Below are 25,594 nucleotides of genomic sequence, written 5' to 3'. Positions count from 1 at the left end.
GAGCTCTACAATGATGGAAATAAAAAAGATTTGGGACCTACTACCCCACCTTGTATTTCCCAAACTTTGCATCTACAATCAGAATGACTGCCATGTTGCTTATTATCCTATCACCATCACAGTTAGGAACTTGCCCAACTCAGTACATTGTTTTTCTTTCAGGATTATTTTACCCAAATTACCACAAAAGACATTAACACCAAACATAAACTTAAGAATCCAGAAAGGATGGGTGGAATCCAATGAGTTAAGGTGTAAATTGGGACCTACCTCTTTGAGGAGGATGTCTAAAGCTTCTTCAATGTGCCTGGTAAAGTTTATAGGAGAGTAATAAGCCTAAGAAGAACAAAGAAAACAGACAAAGCAAACTCAGTGACCTGCAAGTACATTTGACCCAGGAACAACCAGTCGCTGCTGGTAGATAAATTTCTACTTGCACCCAAAAGGCTACAAAACCCCTGGAACAATGTCACTGTGTTCCCATCCTTTACATCAGCTCCCAGCCTTTTTCAAATGCTGTCAGACTCCTGCTACAACTAAATAGTGGAGAATGATGGAAAATTGTCAGGAGCCCACCCAGTGACAGAAGGTGTCTGAAAATTGAATCAGGCAGCAATTTATGGGGAGGTGCTTAGGTAATGCTCATATCAATGGATTGGGAATCCAGGGGAGAAGGCCAGTGCTCTGGGGTCATAGGCTTGATTCCCACCGTGACAAATAGAGAAGTTTGAAATCAATAAATTTAAAAAAGCAAGTCTAATGGTGACCATCTAACCACTGTCAACTATTGCAAACACCCATTTGATTCACTGATGCCTTCAGAGTTCTGAAGAAGGATCACTGGACTTGAAACGTTAATACTGCTTTCTCTCAACAGATCCTGCCAGAACTGCTGAGTTTCTCCAGCAATTTCTGATTGTGAAGTGTTAGCTCATTTATAGGCACAAGTTCAGAATGGCCTCCTTCTGTTCTATATGATGCCGTGGAGGCCATTTTTACCTTACCCGCCAATCAGGAAACTGGTGAGCTTGGGAGCAGGGCTGGCTTCAGATTTTATTCTCTGTGAAGTCAGGTCGATCGCTGACATATAAGACTGCTGCTTCCCACAGGTTTTCTGACTGACCTGTCCGGTTTAAAGGAAATCCCCAACTATTCAAAGAGAACAATGTCATTCTGGATCTCAAATAATTTGCTTACCAAATCAGTGCAGTAATTGCAGATGTCATTTCCACCAATAAACATGTTGATAACCTTCCAGTCATTCTGAAAATCAATTTTCTAGAACAGAAAACAAGAAATGCCATAGGATTTTTTAGCCATTCCAATAGCAAAGGTTAACCATTGGGTGATGCCATTGGTTAAATTCACTGATTTCATGCTTCAAATAGGAAAGTGAGGCTGATAGTATTGTGTCAATGTAACTGGGTTAATAATCCAGAGACTTAGGCTTATGGTTCAGAGATGTAAGTTTAAAACTCATCTGGTGAACTTAAATTCAATTAAATAATACATCTGGAATGAGCGACAAGTATGAGCGTTGCTGGTTTACTCACTTATGCCCCTTAGAGGAAGAACACAGCCAACACACGACTATAGACTCACAGGAATGGAATTAACTCTTAACCACACTCTGACATGGCTGGGCAAGCCACTTAGTTGTATATAACCATTAAAAATGTGAATAAGCATAAAATCAGAAGGTCCATCCATTTATGACTGTCAGTGGGTCACAGCTATGCCTGCCTCTTTGTCAGGTACCTGGAACATTCATCTTCTGCAGCTACACTGGCACCATTCCTCACCTTTTTCTCCGCTACATTGATGACTGCATCAGCGCCACCTCGTGCTCCCATGAGGAGGTTGAACAGTTCACCAACTTCACAAACATCTTCCACCCTGACCTCTTTTACCTGGATCATCTCAGACACCACCCTCCCCTTCTTGGACCTCTCTATCTCCATTTTCAGTGACCGACTCAATACGGACATCTATTGCAAACCCACCCACTCCCATTCCTACCTGGACTACACATCCTCCCACCCTGCCTCTTATAAAAATGCTATCCCTTATTCCCAGTTCCCCTGCCTTCACGCCATGTGCTCCCAGGAGGACCAATTCTACCACAGAACATCCCAGATGGCTTCCTTCTTCAAAGACTACAATTACCCCTCTCACGTGGTCGACAATGCCCTCCAGCACATCTCTTCTACTTCCCACACCTCCGCCCTTGAACCTCACCCCTCCATTTCATCAAGGACAGAATGGTCCTCACCTTCCACTCCACCAACCTCCAGATACATTGCATCATCCTCCACCATTTCTCCCACCTACAAACAGACCCCACCACCAGAGATATATCTAACTCCCCATCCCATGTGCACTTCAGAGAGACCATTCCCTCTGCAACTCCCTTGTCAGGTCCATGTCTTCCACCAACCCACCCTCTCAACCTGGCACCTTCCCCTGCCATGGCAAGAAGTGCAAACCCTGCACTGACACCTCCCCCCCTCACCTCCGTCCAAGGCCCCAAAGGATCCTTCCACATCTGACAGAAATGTACCTGTAATTTCACACACGTATCCGATGCACCTGATGTGGTGTCCTCTATATTAAAGAGAAGCGCAGCAGGTCAGGCAGCATTCAGGGAACAGGAGAATCGACGTTTCGGGCATAAGCCCTTCTCCTGAAGAAGGGCTTATGCCCGAAACGTCGATTCTCCTGTTCCCTGGATGCTGCCTGACCTGCTGCGCTTTTCCAGCAACACATTTTCAGCTCTGATCTCCAGCATCTGCAGACCTCACTTTCTCCTCTATATTAAAGAGAGACAGGACACCAACTTGCAGATTGTTTCAGAGAACACCTCTGGGATACCCACACCTACGAACTCCACTGCACTATGCTGAACACTTCAACTCCCCCTCCCACTCCGCCAAGGATGTGAAGTCCTGGGCCTCCTCCATCACTCAACCCTTAACACCCGATGCCTGGAGGAAGAACGCCTCCTCTTCTGCCTTGGGACCCTGTACCCACATGGCATCAATGTGGATTTTAACAGTTTCCCTATTTCCCCTTCCCCCACCTTATCCCTGTCCCAACCTTCCAACATGGCACTGCCCTCTTGAATGTCCTACCTGTCCATTGCCCTTCTCCCCCAACTGCTCCACCCTCCTCTCTGACCTATCACTTTGACCCCCACCTTGATCTACCTATCGTATTCTCAGCTACCTTCCCCCCAGCCCCACCCTCTCCTATTTATCTCTCAGCCCCCTTCGCCCACAAGCCTCATTCCTGATGAAGGCCTTATCCCCGAAACATTGATTCTCCTGCTCCTCGGATGCTGCCTGACCGGCTGTGCTTTTTCAGCACCACACTCTTCAACAGTGGTGCATGTATGGAATAAATTGCTGCATGAAGTGGTGGAGGCTGGTATGATTATTATATTTAAAAGGCATTTGGATAGGTACATGAATAGGAAGGGTTTATGGGGATATGGGCCAAATGCTGGTAAATGGGACTAGATTAATTTAGGATATCTGGTCAGCAAGGACGAGTTGAACCATGCAGTACATCTTTGTGACTTGAAAAGTTCCCCTCGGTCGGATGGAACTGTATAATCCACCATGGAATTCAATGTGAGTAGACCGAGTCATTCCTCAATGCCCTTTCTGCATTGTACCTCAGCTTATGAAGCCTTGGCTGATTGGAAAATCTAAAACACAGTGCTACCCTCAAGAAGTGTGTAATATTCAGTTGTTGAGTATTATATATTGGGGATAGATCTGAAACCAAGGGGCAGAGTGAGCATAAACTGAAGGTCCCACTCACCAGTGAGGCTTTCTAACTTGGAATAAAGATTTAGAAATCAAAGTTTTAATACCATTGGAGAAGCCTTACCGGATGATTTTTCATGATGCTCACTAATCTTCTCACTTGATCTGGAAGATCTCTGGTCATTGGGAGAAAAATATGTATTTGATCAATAACATTTCTCATTTACATTTCTTTTCTTTTTTTTGAACAGAGGCATTTAAATCCGAGTTTATTGTGTGTCAGAGGGCTGCCACATTGTAGTAGGGCTCATGGTTTGCCATCTGTCTCAAGAGCTTTAGAAATTTAAATACCACAGGACATATAACAGAGAACAATACAGCGCAGAACAGGCCCTTTGGCGCTCATTGTGCCGAGCTGTGAACTAATCTCAGCCTACCCCCCTACACTATCCCATCATCTATGTGCTTGTCCAAGGATTGTTTAAATGTCCCTAATGTGGCTGAGTTAACTACATTGGCAGGTAGGGCATTCCACACCATTATCACTTTCTGAGTCAAGAATCTGCCTCTAACATCTGTCTTAAATCTATCACCCCTCAATTTGTAGCTATGCCCCCTCTTACAAGCTGACGCCATCAACCTAGGAAAAAGACTTTCACTGTCTACTCTATCTAATCCGCTGATCATCTTGTACACGTCTATCAAATCCCCTCTTAGCCTTCTTTTCTCCAATGAAAACAGACCCAAGTCTCTCAGCCTTTCCTCATTAGACCTTCCCTCCAGACCAGGCAACATCCTGGTAAATCTCATCTGCACCTTTTCCAATGCTTCCACATCTTTCCTGTAATGGTGCGACCAGAACTGTACACAATATTCCAACTGCGGCCGCACTAGCATTTTGTACAGTTGCAGAATGACATTACAGCTCCGGAACTCAAACCTAACACACCATATGTCATCTTAAAAGCACTATCAACCTGGGTGGAAACTTTCAGGGATCTATTACATTACATTATTTTACATTACATTACATTACAGTGTGGAAACAGGCCCTTCGGCCCAACAAGTCCACACCGACCCGCCGAAGCGCAACCCACCCATACCCCTACATTTACCCCTTACCTAACACTACGGGCAATTTAGTATGGCCAATTCACCTGACCTGCACATGTTTGGACTGTGGGAGGAAACCGGAGCATCCCGAGGAAACCCATCCAGACACGAGGAGAACGTGCAAATTCCACACAGTCAGTCACCTGAGGCGGGAATTGAACCCGGGTCTCTGACTCTGTGAGGCAGCAGTGCTAACCACAGGGCCACCGTGCCGCCCACAACATGGACTTCAAGATCCCTCTGCACATCCACACTACCAAGAATCTTTCCATTGACCCAGTATTCTGCCTTCCTGTTATTCTTCCCAAAGTGAATCACCTCACATTTATCTGCATTGAACTCCATTTGCCACCTCTCAGCCCAATTGTGTAGTTATCCAAGTCCCCCTGCAACCTGCAACATTCTTTCATACTGTCCACTACTCCACCAACTTTAGTGGCATCTGCAAACTTATTGACCTGTCCACCTATGCCTACATCCAAGTCATTCATAAAAATAACAAACAGCAGTGGTCCCAAAACAGATCTTTGTCGCACACCACTAGTAACTGGACTCCAGGCAGAATATTTTCTATCAACACCACTCGCTGCCTCTTCCAGAAAGCCAGTTCCTAATCCAAACTGCTAAATCACCCTCAATCCCATGCTTCTACATTTTCTCCAACAGCCAACCATGTAGAAGTTTATCAAAGGTTTTACTGGAGTCCATGTACACCACATTAACTGTCCTACCCTCATCTACATGCTTGGTCACCTTCTCAAAAAAAGTCAATGAAATTTGTGAGACATGTCCTGACCTTGACGAAACCATGATGACTATCTGCAATCAAATTGTTGCTTGCTAAATGATTATAAATCCTATCTTAGAATCCTTTCCAAAACCTTTCCTACAACAGACATAAGGCTCACTGGTCTATAATTACTAGGATCATCTCTATTACCCTTCTTGAACAAGGGCACGACATTTGCAATCCTTCAGTCCTCTGGTACTAAACCTATAGACAATGATGACTCAAAGATTAAGGCCAAAGGCTCCAACATCTCCTCCCTAGCTTCTCAGAGAATCCTTGGATAAATCCCATCCGACCAAGGGTACTTGTCTGCTTTCACTCCTTCTAGAATTTATAACACCTCTTCCTTACTAACCTCGATCCTTTCTAGTCTAATATTCCGTACCTCGTTCTTCTCCTCTAAAATATTCACCTTTTCCTGAGTGAAAACAGATGAGAAATATTCATTTAGCACCTCTCCAATCTCCACAGGGGCCACACACAACTTCCCACTTTTGTGTTTGACTGGCCCTATTCCTATCCTAGTGATCTTTTTATTCCTTTCATACCTGTAGAAAGCTTTAGGGTTCTCCTTTATTCTATTTACTAAAGACTGCTCATGTCCTCTCTTTGCTCTTCTTAACTCTCTCTTTAAATCCTTCCGAGCTAATCTGTAACTTTTCATCACCTCATCTGAACCATCTTGTCTCAACTTCACATAAGCCTCCTTCTTCCGCTTAACAAGAGATACAATTTCTGTAGTAAACCACGGATCTCTTACCTTATCACTTCCTCCACTCCTGACAGGGGCATACCTATCAAGGACACGCAATATCTGTTCCTTAAACCAGCTCCACATTTCCATTGTCCCCATCCCTTTCATTTTGCTACCCCATTCTATGCATCCTAAGTCTTGCCTAATTGCATTATAATAGCCCTTCGCCTATCTATAACTCTTGCCCTGTGGCATGTACCTATCCTTTTCCATCACTAAACAAAAATAATCGAATTATGGTCACTCTCTCCAAAGTGCTCACCTGCCACGAAATCAAACACCTGACCTGATTCATTACCAAGCACCAGATCCATTGCAGCCTCCCCTCTTGTCGACCCTTTGACATACTGTGTCAAGAAACCCTCCGGCACACATTGGACAAAAACTGATCCATCCGACATACTAGAGTTTTTGCATTTCCAGTCAATGTTGGGGAAGTTAAAGTCCCGCATAATGACCACCCTGTTCCTTTCACTCCTACCCAGAATCATTTTGCCAATCCTTGCCTCCACATCCCTGGGTCTGTGCCGAAGCCTATAAAAAACTCCAAGCAGTGTGACCTCTCCTCTCCTGTTTCTAACCTCAGCCCATACCACCTCAGTACACAAGTCCTCGTCAAACATTCTTTCAGCCAACATTACATTGTCCTTGACTAACAAGGGCACACCTCCCCCTCTTTTACCGCCTTCCTTGTTCTTAATGAAAGATCTAAATCCTGGAACCTGCGACATCCATTCCTGACCCTGCTCTATCCATCATAACTAAATGAAATAACATTTTTAAAATATAGATTAGCATGTAATGGATTGCGAAGGCTATTTAAGCTTTCAAATCACCCCCTCTAAACATCCTCTGCCTATAATAGCAGCCAATCTGAGAAACAAACACTAACTTTGTACCCAGATTTTCTGAGGAACGAGTAGTGGAAAATAGGTGAAGTAGCCCATTCTTTCTACTCGTGTCTCATTCTAAGCTGTCTGTCTTTGCTTGAGCAAGCAGATTACTCACACCCAATGTTGCTCATGGTAGAATTTGCTTATTATAATTGATAGATTGGAAATGTGTATTGCTAGCCTGGACTCATAACCCCTGGATAATTGAGCTTGAGAAGCTGTTGATGAACAGCCATCATGAAACAAAATACAAACAGAAATTGTTGGAGAACCTCAGCAAGTTTTACTGATTCTTCTCCAGAGCTACCGCAGTTGAAATTGTTTTTGCCAATGACAATATCCTGAAGAACTGACGCCAACAGCATGGGTTTAATTCCTGCACCAGCTGAGGTTACCATGAAGGTAACTTCCTTCCTTCTCACCTTGACACCTCACCTGAAGCATTGTGACCCTCAGGTTAAACTCATGACCAGTCATCTCTCTCTAATGAGGGAACAGTTCTATGGTCTTATGGAACGACAGTCACCATTCCTTAATTGGAGTGGTAGAGTGAAGGCTTCGCAGTCCCTACCTCAGATCCAAGAGGCCCAGGCTCAATTCCCACCTGTCCAGCAGGTGTTTAATTACATCTCTGTACTGGTTGATCAGAAAATATCTACCTTCAAGAGATTCTGCGCTGATGACATGGAACTGAGATGATCGATCTCCAACCACCATATCCATCTTTGTGCCAGGATTATTCCAACCAGCAGACCTCTATGTTATGATTTCTATGCTAACAAACTCTTTGATGTCCCTCGCATACAAATGCAGCTTAGAGCTCAGTGGCAGGAACAGTTCCCCCATTCTCTGAAATTCTTTTGACCAAGATGGGAATCAGGTCTGGGGTTAAGTGGCTCTGATGGGACCTAAAGTAAACATAGTTGTGCAGGTAATTGCTGAGTAAATGCCACTTGATAACAGTGTCAGTGACGTCTCTCTGGGCAAAATATCACATTGGCGGGTGGATGCCGCTGTACAGCTATACTGAATCAGATTGACTAGAGGATATGACCTGACCCAAACCCTAAGTCTTTGGTATATTGCAGCCAGGATGTTGTCAGTGCTCATAGACTTTGCTGCTTCTAGTGTTTCAACCATTTCACAATGTTCAGGAAATCAAATTGGCAAAAATGAAAATAGTTAAAGGACAATAAATAGAATGGCTCTGAATGAATGTTCTGCTGAGGTGCATAGGTTGCATTGAGGAAGGCAAATCTATGCCTCATTATTGACCCAGTCATGGAACCAAATACATACGCAGCTAACGCTCCAGCAAAAGCTTGATTCAGAAATGTTTGGGGATTTTCAAGATTCCCCTTTCCAGTTGAAAATCCAGTCAATGAAGGGTTAAATTCACGAAGAATATCTAAAATAAAGAATATCAGGACATATTAAGTGGAAAACAGTAACTACTGCTACACAAGCAGTTAACAAATTCAAAGAAAAGTTGAAAATCAGTGACATGCTTTGATACATAGTTTCTGATGAATGATACAACCAGAAGCCAAGAAATAAACATAGTAATGTTCTTAAATAGAAACAGACAATACTGGAGAAACTCAGGTCAGACAACATCTGTGAAGATAGAAACAGGATTAACTTTTCAAATCTGATATGACCTTTTTCAAAAATCAATTTACCTTCTCTCATATACATAGAATCACTCAGTGCCCATCAACTCTGCACCAACCCTCCAAAGAGCATCCAGACCAGTTCCCTACCTAATCCCAATATTTTCTATTTGTTTCAGATTTAAATTTTTCACATATACATGTATTTCTTTTACTTAGATGATGTTGCACATTTACTAGTTCATTGTACACTTTATATATCTGTTGTGAAGATACTGGGACATTTTGGAAAGAATGCTACAAATCAAAGGACACTACCTACAGCAATTGCATTTTCAAAGACCAAGCAACTTAGGTGGAGAAACTGAGGCTGCACAGCTTTCAAAGAGAGTTCACGTGACCCAGTTTGGATTTAGTCAGTGAAAGGTTGCTATCTATGCTACATTTCTCTCTTTCTTTCACCGAAACACCTCTCATCAAAGTGTATGAGTTCAAAACTCACTGAAAGAACTCGTTACCACAAATGGAGAGTTCTTAAATGAGAAGTTCAGAGAAGGTTTACTACACTAATGTGTAGTAGGGTGACACAGTGGCTCAGTGGTAATGCTACCTCCCAGGGACCCATGTTTGTTTCCAGCCTCAGGCGATTGTCTGTGTGGAATTTGTACATTCTCCCCGTGTCTGTGTGGTTTTTCCTCTGGGTATTCTGGTTTCCTCCCACAGTCCAAAGATGTGAAGGTTAGATGGTTTGGCCATGCTAAATTGTCCATAGTATCCAGGGATGTGCAGGCTAGGTGAGTTAGCCATGGTAAATGCGGGTTTTATGGTGATAGGTTAGGAAAGTGGGTCTGGGTGGGAAGGTCTTCAGAGGGTCAATGTGAACTCAATAGACTGAATGACCTGCTGTGAAGATTCTATGATTCTTCTATAACTATTACCCAGAAAGAACGGGTTGCCTTATGAGGAAAGGCTAGATAAGCTGGGTGTTTGGAGTTTGGAAGAATAAAAGATGACTTAATTGAAACATATATGATCCTGACTGGACCTGACAGGGTAGATGTCAAAAGGATGTTTCTTCTTGTGGGAGAAAGTATACCTCAGAATCATAGTTTTAAAAAAAAGAGATTGTGCATTTAAGACAGAGTTAAAGAAGCTATTTCTTTCCTCACTGAGGGTTATCAGTCTTTGGAATCCCCTTCCTCAAAAGGCAGTGGATTCAAAATCTTGAAATATTTTTAAGTTAGAGGTAAATAGATTCTTCATGACCAATGGGATGAAAGATTATCAGGGATATGCAGGAATGTAGAGTCGAGGTTAAAATCAGGTCAGCCATGATCTTATTGAATGTTGGAACAGGTTCAAAGGGGCCGAGTGGCCTATTCTTGTTCCATGCTCATAAATCTGCGTCTTGCACCATTGTCTCCAGGAATAGAGAATTCAATTAAGCATAACAGATTCAGGAAAAATCCCCAGTACCAGGAACTTGTGTAGAAAGTGACTTCCATCACAATAAATAGTAACATTTGATTAGCTTTCCTAGTTACTTGATGTATTTAAATATGAAGTATTTGTGATTCATCCATTAGGTCACCCAGATTCCTCCACATCTCAGAACTCTTCAACAACTCACTGTAAAGAGTTTTAAAATTGGACAATCTGTCAATAATTCCCTTTTGTCTAAATTTAATTGCTGCTTGACAAATGTACATTTAAGATTACAATCTACAAAATTTTATATATATTTTCCAAGTTTGGAGGAAAGTGTATGTGAATATTATTACTTAAGATGGGTAGTTGGATGTATATGCACATTTTAAGCCTGTTGTAAATAATCTTTATTTGAGTAAGATTTCTGTTTAATAAAGTAATACTTTGTTAGTTAACTTAAGGAATCTGGCTGACATGTTTCTGGTTCTGAGCAATATATAGTCTAAGATACACATTTTATGGACAGGACAAGGAAAGGACCACCCCTTTAACTGAAGATGACACTAGTTCTCAGTTTTTATTTACAATTCATTTTAAAATACCTCTTTAGTCATAAAATATCTGTACATGTGTATACATCTCAGCTTCTAGTAGCTCCTACAATTTTTGTTAATTTTATTCTCTGAAACCATACCCAGACCTAACCAATCATTAATTGTGAGCACAGATCAGGCAGCAAATTCATCATAATCAAACACAGAACAGTTGAACATGGCAAATAGAGAATAGCATTTGACAATCCTAATTAGAATTAACCCACATTCCTTCCATTACAGCATTAAACAACTGTTTAACTGGACTTCACTTCCATTACCTTCCTTTTAGGTCTATTTTGCATCATAATCCTTTTTGCTTTTTAAATTATGATGTATTTATCATTCAATAATGATCGTATCACATTTCCTGAACTTATAGGACATATTCCCAGTGGACAACTGAGTTTCCTTCACTGAAAATTCCAGTCCTTTTCAGTTGAATTTCTAGCAGATATAAGTCTAGTTTGTCCAACCCCTCTCCTAAGATAACTTGTCCTTCCCAGGTCTGGTAAACCCACTTGGAACTGCTACCAATGCATTTGCAGTCTTTCTGAAATAAGATGACCAATATGGTACACAATACTCCGGATGTGATCTTACCAGTGCCCTATATAACTAAAACATAATCTCCCTACTTTTATGTTTGATTTCCATCACAATAAATAGTAACATTTGATTAGCTTTCCTAATTACTTGATGTATTTAAAAATGAAGTATTTGTGATTCATCCATTAGGTCACCCAGATTCCTCCACATCTCAGAACTCTTCAACAACTCAGCGTAAAGACTTTTAAAGAAGTCTTCTTGCTAAAATGGAAAATTTCACAATTTCTCCACATTATACTCCATCTGCTGTATCTTTGCCCAATCAAGCTATCTATTTTGTTGCCTTGTTATGACTCCTAACCTACTTTCCTATCTATTTTTGTGTCATTGCATTTGGCAGCCATAACTGGGGTCCCTTCATCCAAATCACGTCTACCAATTATGAACAATTGATGATCCTGTGGTACACCATTGCCAACATCTTGTCAACTTTAAAAAAGACCAGTTTATGCCTACTGTCTGCTTCCTGTTAGCTAACCAATCTTCTATCCTTAACAATACTATTGCCTATATCATGGGTTTTTATTAGCCACAATAACCTTTGATGTGTAACCTTATTAAATGCCTTAAGAAAATCTAAGTACAGCACACCCCAGTTTCCCTTTATCCACAGCGCATGTCACATCCTTAAAGAACTTCAATAGATTGGTTAAACATGGTTTTCCTTTAATAAAACCATATTGAATCTGTCAAATTATCTTAAAGGAATCTAAGTACCCTGGTTTAGCGTCTTTAATAACAGCTTCTAACATTTCCCTATGACAAATGTTGGGTTAACTGGCCTGTAGTTCACTACTTTCTATCTCCCCATTTGAATGAATGAGTTAAATTTACTATCTCACAATATAATGGGACCTTCCCTGAATCAAGAGAATTTTGGAAAACTAAAGTTTATGCATTAACTACCTGACTAGCCACATCTTTTCAGGCTCTAGGAAGAAGTTCATCAGGACCCTAGGAGGTGTCAGCTCGTCCCTGGGCTTGTACAGTAACACTGCCTGGTGATTGTAATTCTGATGTGGTTCCTCCCTTCTTTCCATTTACTGGAGATAAGATTCACGCCTATTTCTGGTGTTACTTTTGACTTGTATTGTGAGGCCCAATTCAAAGCACTTGTTCACTTCATCAGTCATTTCCTTCTTTTTCATTATTAATTCCTAAGCTAACTTTCTATAGGAGCAAGGGACACTTAATTGTTTTCTTTTTAAAATATCTTTTGAAACACTTACTACCTGTTTATGTTTCTGGCTAGTTTTCTCCCACAGTAAATGTTTCCTTTATTTTTAGTAATTCTTCACTTTTATATTCTGTGTGATCACCTGACCTTCCACTGTGTTTTCATAATTATATGTTTTCGGATTTGATTGACGTTTGGCACCATTTTTAACCTCTCTAATTCACCATGGATGGTGAGTCCATCTCTTGGAACTTTTCTTACTCTTTGAAAGTGATCTATTCTGTGTATTCAGAAATATTTCCTTAAATGTTTACCATTTCATCTCTATAAATGCACACTGTACAGCCTGTTCTCTGGTTTTCTCCAGAATATGCTGTTCTAAGAAGTTATGAACTCATCAGCTACCTTTGCGGAAATGGGTACTGCAGATGCTAGAGATTAGAGTCAAGATTAGAGTGGTACTGGAAAAGCACAGCAGGTCAGGCCGCATCCAAGGAGCAGAAAAATTGATGTTTTAGGGAAAAGCCCTTCATCAGGAATGAGGCTGGGAGCTTCGGGGGTGAAGAGATTAAAAGAAACTTTGCTCATCTGACTTTTCCAGTGTATATTTAGATTAAAATCCACTGAGATTATTGCCATGCCTCTCTGAGAAGTTCCAATTATTTCTTACATAATCTTCCACCAGACCGGGCGGTTACTGTTAGGGAAGGGGGAGGGGAGCTGTACACCACCCCCACAAGTAACTTCTTGCCTTTATATTTCTCTTTTACACTTCTCTTTATCACTTAAATCATTTCCATATTCTGGTTTCCTGAAGTTTGATTATTACTCTTTGTTGTGCTAACAGAGCAACTCTAGCTTTTCCGAGCTTCCTGCCCATCATTAATATTCTGTATCTTTCAACATTCAGGCCCTAATCTGTGAAACCCTGCAATTATGTATCTGTAATGGCTACAAGATCATAGTTATTTATTCCTTTATGTGTCTGGAGTTTAAAATAAACTCAAATGTCCACAGATGGGTCTCCCAGTCTCAAATCAGAACATCAACAGAAATATCGGAGAAATGATGGCAATTGCTACAAACATAATGGGAGGGGAGTTGGGACATCATGTTGAGATTGTATAGGACATTGATGTGGTCACTTCTGGAGAACGTGTGCAATTTTAGTCACCTTGCTATCGGAAGGCTATTATTAAATTGGAAAGGGTTCAGAAAAGATTTACCAGAATGCAGCTGGTATTAGACAGTTTGAGTTATAAGAAAAGGCTGGATAGGCTGGGACCTTTTTCACTGGAGCATAGGGGATGAGAGTTGACTTTACAGATATTTAGAAAATCATTGGGGGCATAGGTAAGGTGAATAGCAAAGGGCTTTTCTCTAGGGTGGGGGAGTTCAAAACTAGACAGCATAATTTTAACATGAGAGGAGAAAGTTTTAAAAAGGACATGAGGGGCAACTTTGTCACACAGAGGGAGGCTAGCATGTGGAACGAACTACCAGAAGAAGTGGTGGATGCACAAGTCCACACCAACCCTCCGATGAGTAATCCACCCAAACTCATTCCCCTAACCTATATTTACTCCTAATGTACCTACCCTACACATCCCTGTACACTCTGAGTTAATTTAGCATGGCCAGTTCACCTAACCAGCACATCTTTGGATTGTGGGAGGAAACCCACGCAGATTCAGGGAGAATGTGCAAACTCCACACAGACAATCGCTTGAGGTTGGAATTGAATCTGGGTCCCTGGTCCTGCGAGGCAGCAGTGCTAACCACTGAGCCACCGTACCGCACCAATGCCTGTTCCTGAGTGGGCCCCACCACAAGCTGCTCCAAAACGCCATTTTGTAGACATTCCACAAATTCGTTTTTTTGCAATCCACTACCAACCTAATTTTCCAAATCCACCAGGATATTGAAATCCTTCATGATCACTGTATCTTTGCCTGTTCTATACACCTCTTCTATCTCCTGGTATATCTTGTGTCCTAGCTCCTGACTACTGTTTGGAGGCCTGTACATAACTCCAACTGCGTTTTCTTTTCACCTTTGTGGTTCCTTCATTCGACCCATACAGATTCTACACTATCTGAACCTACTTCGTTCCTTACTATTGATTTAATTTCATTTCTTACTAACAGGCAACCCCACTCCCTCTGCGCACCTGACTATCTTTTCAGTAGGATTTATATGCTAGAATATTCAGCTCCTAATCCTGATCCCCTCTCCTGCCTCGTCTCCGTAATGCCCACCACGTCATACCTGCCAATTTCACTCTGCGCCACAAGCTCTTTTACCTTATTCCTTATATTGTGTGTGCATTCAGTTATAACTCCTTCAGTCCTGTATAACTGTTCCTCTTCTGATTTTCGTTCATTTGTCCAGTGTGCTTGAAGTTTGATTGCTAATCCTTTCCAAACACTCTGTCCTTTTTGTGCCTGTGCTGGAGATTTTAATACCCTCTCCTGAGTTCTGCACTCTTCCTCCTTTAATTCAGGTTTTCTAATTTCCCCTATAACTAAACCCTTCCCCTCATTTAGTTTAAAGCCCTGTCTACAGCCCTAGTTATGTAATTTGCCAGGACTCTGCTCCCAGCACGATTCAGATGAAGACCATCCCATCGGAACAGGTCCCTTCTTCCCCAGTACTTGGTGCCGATGTCCCATGAATTCAGTCCCATTTCTCCCCCACCAATCTTTCAGCCACACATTTACCTACTTTATCTTATTGACTCTGTGCCAATTAGCTCGAGGTCTAGGTAGTAATCCAGAGATTATTACTTTTTCGGTTCTGCTTTTTAATTTAGCTCCAAGCTGTTCGTACTCTCCAGAAAGGAAACACCACATTTCTTTAAGCAGTTTCATGACTGCTAATGCTTCCAAACTGCTTTACAGCCAATGAAGTTGTATTTACGGTGTAGTTTCAGCTATAATGTAGGAAATGTAGTAATCAAATTGTATATAGCAAGCTCCAACAAATAACAATGTGATAATGACTAGACGATCTATCATATAAACTTTTGTAAGAGTCAAATTTTTTAGACTATTTTTTCAGGTTAAATTTATGGGGTCACCTATGAAGTGCTTACTACGTTTGAGCAGCTGAAATTAATGCACAGTGCATTATGGTAATTCCACAAGTGCGACAGGGGAACTGAGCTCAGCTGACTTGCACACAAAGGGAGGTTGTCACTTGACTCTGACCAGATGCGTCCAAAACTTTCATGCGAAATCTTTCCACTTCTCTTCGTTTTCTGTCATCTACTGTTGTTTTAGTTTTTCAAACTAACATTTTAAGCTTTTATTTCTGATAAAAAAGTTATTAGACATTTGACTTTCATACAGTCTCACCGATCATTGGAGCCATGAGAAGTCTGCTGCATGGTAATTATAGTGAAGTAAATGCTTATAGGCCTATCTTATATGGGAAATGATACTGTAATAAACTTTGTATCACACTAATTATACTAATTATAGTGCTCGTTCGATAATGAACTTAATAAATCTGTAGCCTAATGTTGGTGTGAAATGTACATCAAAACAAATAATAGTACCAAAAAAAATTTATTTCCTCATTTATGGACATGATAATACCTTGACTCACAAATGTGAAGAATTAGGATCAACATTTACATGAGATATTCGGAAAATTCTAGATTTTTGATCAAAAATAGGGGATCGACTTTTACATGAGATCAACTTCTACGCAAATATAACTGGTAATTTCTTTGCATTATTAATAGTTTACAATTTGGATACAGGGGGAAACTTCCTTGATCCTCATCAGGATATGGTGTGGGAACTTTCACAGGATCTCAGTTTAACATCTCGTCTGAAAGGCAGCACCTCCAACAATTCAGCACTCCCTTAGTACTGCACTCAAGTAACCTTTGTGCTCAGGTACTACCTTAGAACTGAGAGGAATAGCAACGAAGGTCATGACACAAACTTCACAGGAAGCTAATTCTAAAAAGCATAATATGAAAATGTTTTTGAGTATGGCAACAAAAATTAGGAGCATATTTGTAACAGAAACTTGTCAAAGGATTAATTCAAACATAGTAATACAGGATTGGGGAAGGTATGTAAAATGAATACAACTGCTGCCAGTTAAGCCTCCAAACCCCCAACTGAATGAGTACAATTTAAGTCAACCCTGAGGATTACTTTGTTCAACCCTCTCCACCCAGGAATACCCTTTAATCTTTACAACAGAAGATTGAATTGGTTAATAAATTATTCTAAGGTGAATACTCAGAAATGCACCTATGTATGGACTAGATTTTAGGGGAAAAAAGAGCTGTTGACCATCTCTGTTAAGGTCATCCTGGTGTGAGGTAAACTTTTACTTCTAAAAGTTATCATGTAGGACCATTTCAAAATGTCCAAAGAGTAAACAATATTCAATTTTATATAATTTCAATGTCCTTACTTGGCAGAGTTGTGGAGCTTCTTAATGACTCATCTCCTCCAATGCTGTTAATAAAAGCATAAAACAAGTTTTATTGAAAACTATTCTCTCAGATAATTTTAAGCAATGTTTAAAATTATTTTCTCAACTTTTAAGTTAAAAAAAATTTCTTTTCTCTTAATGAGTATTAAAAAAATTCAAATCCACAGGTATATATAATTCCATGATACATATTTCCATAAGTCTACATGTATGCATATAATTCCAGGTCATTAGAACATTGACAGCTCTGACAGTGCAGCACTCCTTCAATACTGTAATGCAAAGGTAAGGTCTCAGAGGCCTATCATAGTCTCAGAGGGCCACTTTCATTAGAAAGAGATGGTTGGTGGTGGTTGAACATGATGGTCACCACACCTCAGGTAATGGGCAAGGTAGAACCTTCATGGTAACCTCACCAGGTGCAGGAATTAAATCCTTGTTGTTGGCGGTGCACCGTAAACCAGCCAACTAAGCTAACTGACTGCCACTACAATGCAATGGTAGCTTGTAACATAAGCTTCTTCCTGGTATTGGCCTTAAACAGCAGCAACTTACATTTCATAGCAAGTACAGTGTAATGAACCAAATAAATAACCAAACAAGGAACATTGTAAAACAAAGCACGACACTTTGCCATGTACCATGTTGTCTCCTATAGGATGAAGAGCTGGTCAAAGAGAGAGTATTTAAAGAGGAAAAGTGTTTATGTACGGCCAAAGGGAAGGTGGGTAGAGTTGAGATAACAATGGGATCAGCAATGTTCTTATTGAATGGCAGAGCATTTGCTCGGAGGGCCAAATGGAATACTCGTGTTCCTTAGTCCTCTATTGGTCTGAATATACCGAATAACTGAGCATTGACAGTCTCTTTATCATTGTTCCTTCAATGTTGCTGAGTCAAAATCCTGGAACTCCCTCCATAATAGTATTGTGGATCTACCTACAGCACATGACTTCAACTCACCAACTTCTCAGGGGCAATTAGAGACAGGCAATACATGCTGGGCACCCACATCCCATTGATCTTGTTTTTCTTAAAAAATTAAGATCACTAACCAACCCTGTCGCATTACACAATAACAAGTCTAATAAAACCTGTTCTCTGGTTGATTCTCAAATGTGTTGCTCTCAGAAGCTGTCTTGAATGCATTCTATGAATTCCCTATCCAGGCTTCTGCCAATTTCATTCTTCCAGTTTATATCTATTCTTCACCCGTGTTATTGCTATCCCTTTATCACTGAGCCCCAATATTTCCTCTTGTACAGTTTGTCAGTTAATTCTAGGGGGGGATTGTAGACCACTCTGTCTTGTGATTTATTTCTCCTACTATTTGTCAAAGCCATGATCCTACATCCTTATCTCCTGAACCAAGGTCACCTCTAATTATTGCACAGATGTCATTCTTGATTAACAGTGCTATCCCCCACCTTTAAATAGCTTCCTGTTTTGCTTTAATGTCCTATCTGCTGAAGATTGAGGATCCAATCCTTATCACCCTGAAGCCATCCTTCTGTCACAGCCGGCAGATAGCATTTACCAATGTGCACTATCAATTTGTTCTGATACTGAGCCTTTACCTTCATCTGTTTCTTATATTTGTAACATCTACTCTTTATTATTCATGAATTCTTTGTTTTTTTATCACCCTTCCTACCATTCTTTGACTCTCATTTCCCAAATTACTATTTCCCTGCATTACCTTGTCTCTAGTTTTTGATATACCACTACTTCGTTTAAAACCCTCTCTAATTCTCAAGTTATGTAGCCCAGCGTGGCTCAGGTGTACCCAATGGTAAAGACCCAACATTCTCCAGGAGTGCTATGGTGGTCCATGAATTGGAAATCACTTCTCTCACACTAGTCTTCCAGCCACATTTCCATCTCTCTAATTTTCTTTGCGCCAATTTGCATGTGGCTCAGGTAATAATCCAGAGATTATATAATTTGAGATTCTGCTTTCTAATCCAATGCCTAGTCATTCACATTCTCTACGCAGAATCTATTTCCTCATTCTACTTATGTCATTGGTACCTACACAGAGATCTTTGCCACTCCCCTACCCCACAATAAGTTCTTTTCCAGCCCTGAACAGATACCCTGAACCCTGGAACACAGCTATCTGTATTCTCCTTCTTAACAGCAGAGAATGGTGTCAATCATCCTCACTGTACAGTTCTCTATTATTATTGCCATACCTGTTGCTTGCCCCAATTGAATGGCTTCATTGTCAGTTTCAAGATAAGAGTGGTGCTGGAAAAGCACAGCAGGTCAGGCAGCATCCGAGGAGCAGGAAAATCGACGTTTTGGGCAGGAGCCCTTCATCAGGAATGAGGCTAGGACCCTCCGGGGTGGAGAGATAAATGGGAGGCTTTAAAGGGAGCGTTGATTTTCCTGCTCCTTGGATGCTGCCTGACCTGCTTTTCCAGCACCACTCTAATCTTGACTCTGATCTCCAGCATCTGCAGTCCTCACTTTTGCCTTCATTGTCAGTTTGCTCATCCACCCTACAGACGCCCCTCTCACCAAAACAGAATGAGTTAATCTATTGGAACAATTGCAAAGGCTGATACTCCTGTCCTTCTGGGTCCCCTTACCTGCTTCATTCATACTACCACATTCCTGCCCTGACCAAATCAGGAGACCCTAAGAACTGTGGCAGCATCCTGGTAACAAATATCCAGGTAAGGTTCCCTACTCCCTGGTGCATTGCAGGGTCTGCAGTTCTGTCTCTAATTCATAACTATTAGCTGAAAGCTAGTGGAATTTCAAACAATCACTACACATGTATTTGCTCTGGATCAGAATGGTCATAGAGTCATATAGTCATGGAAACAGCATAGGAAACAGATCCTGCAGTCCAGCTGGTCCATGCTAACCAGATATCCTAACCTAATCTAGTTCCATTTGCCAGCACTTGGCCCATATTCCTCTCAAATCTTCCTATTCATATACCCATCCAGATACCTTTTAAATATTGTAATTGTACCAGTCCCCATCACTTCCTCTGGCAGCTCATTCCACACACACACCACCCTCTGCATGAAAAAGTTGCCCCTTAGGTCCCTTTTAAATTTATCCCATTTCACTCTAAACTTATGGCCTCTTGCTCTGGACTGCGCCACCCCAGGGAAAAGACCTTGTCTATTTACCCTATCCATGCCCCTCATGATTTTATAAACCTCTATAAGGTCACCTCTCAGCCTCCAACACTCCAGGGAAAACAGCCCCAGCCTATTCAGCTTCTCCCTATAGCTCAAACCCTCCAACCCTGGCAACATCCTTGTAAAGCTTTCCTGAACCCTTTCAAGTTTCACAACACCCTTCCAATAGGAGGGAGATGAGAATTGCACACAATATTCCGAAATTGGCCTAACCAATGTCCTGTACAGCCAAAACATGACCTCCCAACTCCTGTACTCAATGGTATCCAGGAGCTCCTATTTGCTGCAGAAATTGCCAGCCTTAATAAGGATTAATTATATTATTCACTTACTTATATTGTCTTTTAAGTCTTAACCATCAATTTGTATGTTACATTAAAATTTAAGAAAAGAAAAGACCTTAAGCTTTCATCAGAGACCTATCAAACAGTTAGCTCCTTTCCCTGGTAGGGCAAAACCCTATGCCAAATAGCTCCATGGAGTCCTGTTCTTGACTTCTTGTCTACATACTCACACTCTCCTCTCAGTGACACTGACTGTCTATCACAGGGTCCTCACCTCACCCACTTTTCTTAGTGACTCAGACTGCTTGTCATAGGGTCCTCATCTCACCCTATTCTCTCAGTGATGCTAACTGCCTGTCACAGGGTCCTCACCTTGTCAGCTTCTCTCATGGACACTGACTGTCTGTCTCTGTGCCTTAACCTCACCCACTCCTCTCGGTGACGCTGACTGCCTGTTTTATGGTTCTCACCTTGCCCGCTTCTTTCAATGACACTGACCGCCTGTCTCAGAGTTCTCTTTTCACCTGCACCTTTTATTGAGGCTTCTATAGTCACTGTGTTTTCTCATCATTGCCTAGACTACAGCAGGGAGGGGAGCATTCTGACCAGTGAGTTCAAATGGAACCAAAGCAAAACCTGTGAATATTGGGACCTTGCTCCAGGCACAATAATAATCCCATGTTTCTGAAATTCAGATGATTGTGCATTGTCTGTAATGCTGCAGGAACTTTATTTCATAAGCAGTGCCTTTTACCTGAAGGACAAGCCTCTGTACTGTGTTAAGACGTCCAGAACATCATTAGGTTTGGAGCCTATTCCATTGCCAGCCTACAAGACAATTAATACCATTACATGTTGTTTTCTTCAAACAAGCTAACAAACAAGGGTCAGGTGTAGATTTGGGAGGGGTGCAGAGTGAGTGGGAGTGTAGATTGTGTGGGAGTGTGAATTGGGTGGGGGCGTGTAGATTTGGTGGGGGTGTAAATTTGGAGGAGTGTAGATTGGGTGAGGGGTGCAGATTGGGTCTGGTGCAGATTGGGTGAGGGGTGCATATTGGGTGAGGGGTGCAGAGTGGGTCCGGTCCAGATTGGGTGAGGGGTGCAGATTGGGTGAGGGGTGCAGATTGAGTGAGGGGTGCAGATTGTGTCCAGTGTAGATTGGGTGAGGGGTGCAGTGTGGGTCCGGTGCAGATTGGGTGAGGGGTGCAGAGTGGGTCCGGTGCAGATTGGGTGAGGGGTGCAGATTGGGTCCGGTGCAGATTGGGTCCGGTGCAGATTGGGTGAGGGGTGCAGAGTGGGTCCGGTGCAGATTGGGTGAGGGGTGCAGATTGGGTGAGGGGTGCAGATTGGGTCCGGTGCAGATTGGGTGAGGGGTGCAGAGTGGGTCCGGTGCAGATTGGGTGAGGGGTGCAGATTGGGTCCGGTGCAGATTGGGTCCGGTGCAGATTGGGTGAGGGGTGCAGAGTGGGTCCGGTGCAGATTGGGTGAGGGGTGCAGATTGGGTGAGGGGTGCAGATTGGGTCCGGTGCAGATTGGGTCCGGTGCAGATTGGGTGAGGTGTGCAGATTGGGTCCGGTGCAGATTGGGTCCGGTGCAGATTGGGTGAGGGGTGCAGATTTGGTCCGGTGCAGATTGGGTCCAGTGCAGATTGGGTGAGGGGTGCAGACTGGGTCTAGTCCAGATTGGGTGTGGGGTGCAGATTGGGTCCAGTGTAGATTGGGTGAGGGGTGCAGATTGGATCTGGTGCAGATTGGATGAGGGGTGCAGATTGAGTCCGGTACAGATTGGGTGTGGGGTGCAGATTGGGTGAGGGATGAGGGGTGCAGATTTGGTCCGGTGCAGATTGGGTCCAGTGCAGATTGGGTGAGGGGTGCAGACTGGGTCTAGTCCAGATTGGGTGTGGGGTGCAGATTGGGTCCAGTGTAGATTGGGTGAGGGGTGCAGATTGGATCTGGTGCAGATTGGATGAGGGGTGCAGATTGAGTCCGGTGCAGATTGGGTGAGGAGTGCAGATTGGGTCCGGTACAAATTGGGGGAGGGGTGCAGATTGGGTGAGGGGTGCAGATTGGGTCCTGTGCAGATTGGGTGAGGGGTGCAGATTTGGTGAGGGGTGCAGATTGGGTCCGATGCAGATTTGGTGAGGGGTGCAGATTGGGTCCGGTGCAGATTGGGTGGGGGGTGCAGATTGGGTCCGGTGTAGATTAGGTGAGGGGTGCAGATTGGGTTCGGGAGAAAATTGGGTGTGGATATAACTGATATAACCTTTTCTTGGGAAATGAGAGATGAACACCAAACTCTAGCCTCCCCTGAAAGGCTCATGTCCACTTAGTGAACTGAAATTTGGGCAGGAGGTGCAATGTGGGCATTAAGCTCCAAACCAAGCATGTTAAACTACATCACTACTGTTAGGCTACAAAATCACAGCTGTAGCATTTTGTTTGGTTTTATTTTCAATACCAATATTGTTCATAATAAATTGTTGGCTGTTTCTCTGGAGATTAAAAAATCCTGCTTATAAATATACAAATATCAGTTGGCATGGAATTTATCACTAAGATATACATAGTACAGTTGGTACAATTAATTTGTTATCAATATCACTGACCATCTGCTATTATAAATGGTGCAGTAAGATCATTAATTACTGATGCACAGATGCTATAATTTGTCCCTTTTTAAAGTTTAATTGCAGAGATAACTACTGCACAAACCGTCAGAGAGTCGCCCACTGCTCCGATCACTTTCACATCAGCCGGTCGTAGAGAGTGAACTGTAAAATAGTCAAGTCAAGAATATCATGTAATCACTTATGGCTGAGAATGCAGATGGGCCAAACTCCAGGAAATGTTCATTGCATCTCTTTTGTCCAATGCAACATTTGTAAATGCTTGTGGGTCTGTACCAGATTAAAATTCTCACCGACTGTTAGCGTTGCTTAAGCAGTGAACCCGTCACCTTCTCCCTATCCAGTCTATACAGAATTCCAGTCTGACACCATGTGGCAAACAGTTAGGGAGCAATGAAGCATCAAATAGGTAATCACATTTCAAGGAAGTGTAAACATAAAATGACAATAACACTTGGGTACTTTATGTACCAATATTAAGTGGAATAGTTTTAGTGTGCAAGGTAGGGAGAGGGAGATAATATTCTTAAATTGCATCCAGGAGAACTTTTTTTCGCCAATATGTAGAAAGCCCAACAAAGGATGTTAATTCTGGACTTGATATTTGGAAGCGAGTCCTGGGCAGATGGAAAGGATATCAGTAGGTAAGCATTTTGGAAATACAGGTCAATCTGCTATAGCATGGGTTTCATTAACGTAAATTCACTTTAACATGATTGACGAATTGGAGACAGTGTTTCTAAAGCGCAAACTTTTAAAGCGTGTATTGGTTATAACCCGATTCTGGCCCTATTAGTTTAAATGGTGCTGCTATTACACAATTTCATTATATCACAAGATTGCACGAGATTGGAACTACCGCGTTATTAGCAAAACTGACTGTAGTGACCATAACTCAGTTAGATTTAAGATAATTATGGATAAGGATATTGATGGGCCAGGAATAAATCTTATAAACTGGCTAAAAGTCTAATTTTACTAATGTAGGATACAGTTTGATCCAAGTCAAGAATGTGGTGCTGGAAAAGCACAACAGGTCAGGCAGCGCCTGAGGAGCAGGAGAAATCAATGTTTCGGGCAAGAGCCCTTCATCAAGAAATAAATTTGACCCAAGTGGACTAGGAGCAGCTACTTTCAGATAAAATGTGTCATAGCAATGGGATGTTAATAGCGAATGATGTTTGCAAAAGACAAAAGTTGGGAGCACGACTTTCTCAAGGACAACCAGGGATGGACAGTGAAAGCTAGCACAGCCAGCGATGTCCCGTCCCATGAATTAACTTTAAAAGAAGACTAGAGAACTCAGTTGTAAAGATTAAAATGAAGAAAAAAAAAAGCTGATGGCATATACTGATGGTTCAGTATGGCAGAGTCCTTAGAAGAGAATAAAAAATGCAGTGAGGAAATTAGGAAAGTGCATGAGAAAGCATTGGCGGAGAAAACCAAAAAGGTATTTTGAAATATATAACTAGCTCTTAATGAATACTTTACATCAGTCTTCACAATGGAAAAGGATGATGCAGGTACAGTCATCAAAGTAGGGTCTGAAATTTTACAAGAAATTAAAATAAATACAGAGAAGGTACTGGTGAGTTTAGCAACTTTAAAAGCGATAAGTTCACAGGCCTGGTTGAGATATATCCCAGGCTGTTGAGGGAGGCAAAGAAGGAGATTTCAAGGGGCCTGGCAGTAATTTTCAAATCCTCTCTGACCAAAGGTGAGGTAGCAGGGGACTGGAGGACTGCTGATATTGAATCATTATTACAAAAGGGAGGAACAGATAAGCCAGGAAATTACATTTTCATCAGCTTAACTTTGTGATTGGGACATTGTTAGAAAGATTTCTGAGGGACAGAAATTTAGTTGCACTTGGAGATATGGGGATAAATCAGGATAGTCAACATGGATTTGTTAAGAGGCTCATTGTGTTTACCAAATGTTGCCTGGGCTGGAGTGTCTGAACAATACAGAAAGATTGAGTAACTGATATTGTTTTCCTTGTCTCAACAAGGGCTGAGATGGGACTGACGAAGGTGTATAAGATTATAAAGGGCATAGATAGAGTGCTTAGGAAAGCAACTTTTCCATTAATAAGGGAGTCAATACCTTGGGACAAGGTAAGAGGGAGAAGCCTAGGAGGATGTCGAAGAGATTTTGTTCACAAAGAGGGTGGTTGGAGTCTGGATCTCACTGGCTAAAAGAGTGGTTTATTTTGAAAATCTCAGAACATTTAAGCAGTATTTAAATGTTCATTTATGTGCCATAGCCTCTAGGGCTATGTAATGTAATGTAGTCAAACTTTTGTTGACTGATACGGACATGATGG

General features: G+C 41.9%; 1 protein-coding gene across 2 annotated transcripts in view; it reads right to left on the bottom strand.

The window, feature by feature from the left end:
- Positions 1-25,594, bottom strand: part of plb1 (phospholipase B1) — a 169,196-nt gene that overhangs the window by 61,054 nt on the left and 82,548 nt on the right. For both annotated transcript variants that reach the window (XM_043687220.2, XM_043687221.2), the window contains exons 32-38: positions 23,354-23,412; positions 21,398-21,471; positions 17,178-17,221; positions 8,620-8,728; positions 3,895-3,946; positions 1,198-1,278; positions 271-336 (exon numbers count right to left, since the gene is read on the bottom strand). In XM_043687220.2, the coding sequence (XP_043543155.2) occupies positions 271-336; positions 1,198-1,278; positions 3,895-3,946; positions 8,620-8,728; positions 17,178-17,221; positions 21,398-21,471; positions 23,354-23,412 (485 nt within the window). The remainder of the gene's footprint in view (positions 1-270; positions 337-1,197; positions 1,279-3,894; positions 3,947-8,619; positions 8,729-17,177; positions 17,222-21,397; positions 21,472-23,353; positions 23,413-25,594) is intronic.

The sequence above is a fragment of the Chiloscyllium plagiosum genome, unplaced genomic scaffold (assembly GCF_037043375.1).
Source record: "Chiloscyllium plagiosum isolate Xiang-an unplaced genomic scaffold, Cpla_swu_hap1 HiC_scaffold_3, whole genome shotgun sequence".
NCBI lineage: Eukaryota > Metazoa > Chordata > Chondrichthyes > Orectolobiformes > Hemiscylliidae > Chiloscyllium > Chiloscyllium plagiosum.
The sequence above is the reverse complement of the archived record's forward strand: the minus strand, read 5'-3'. Positions and strand labels throughout refer to the sequence as shown.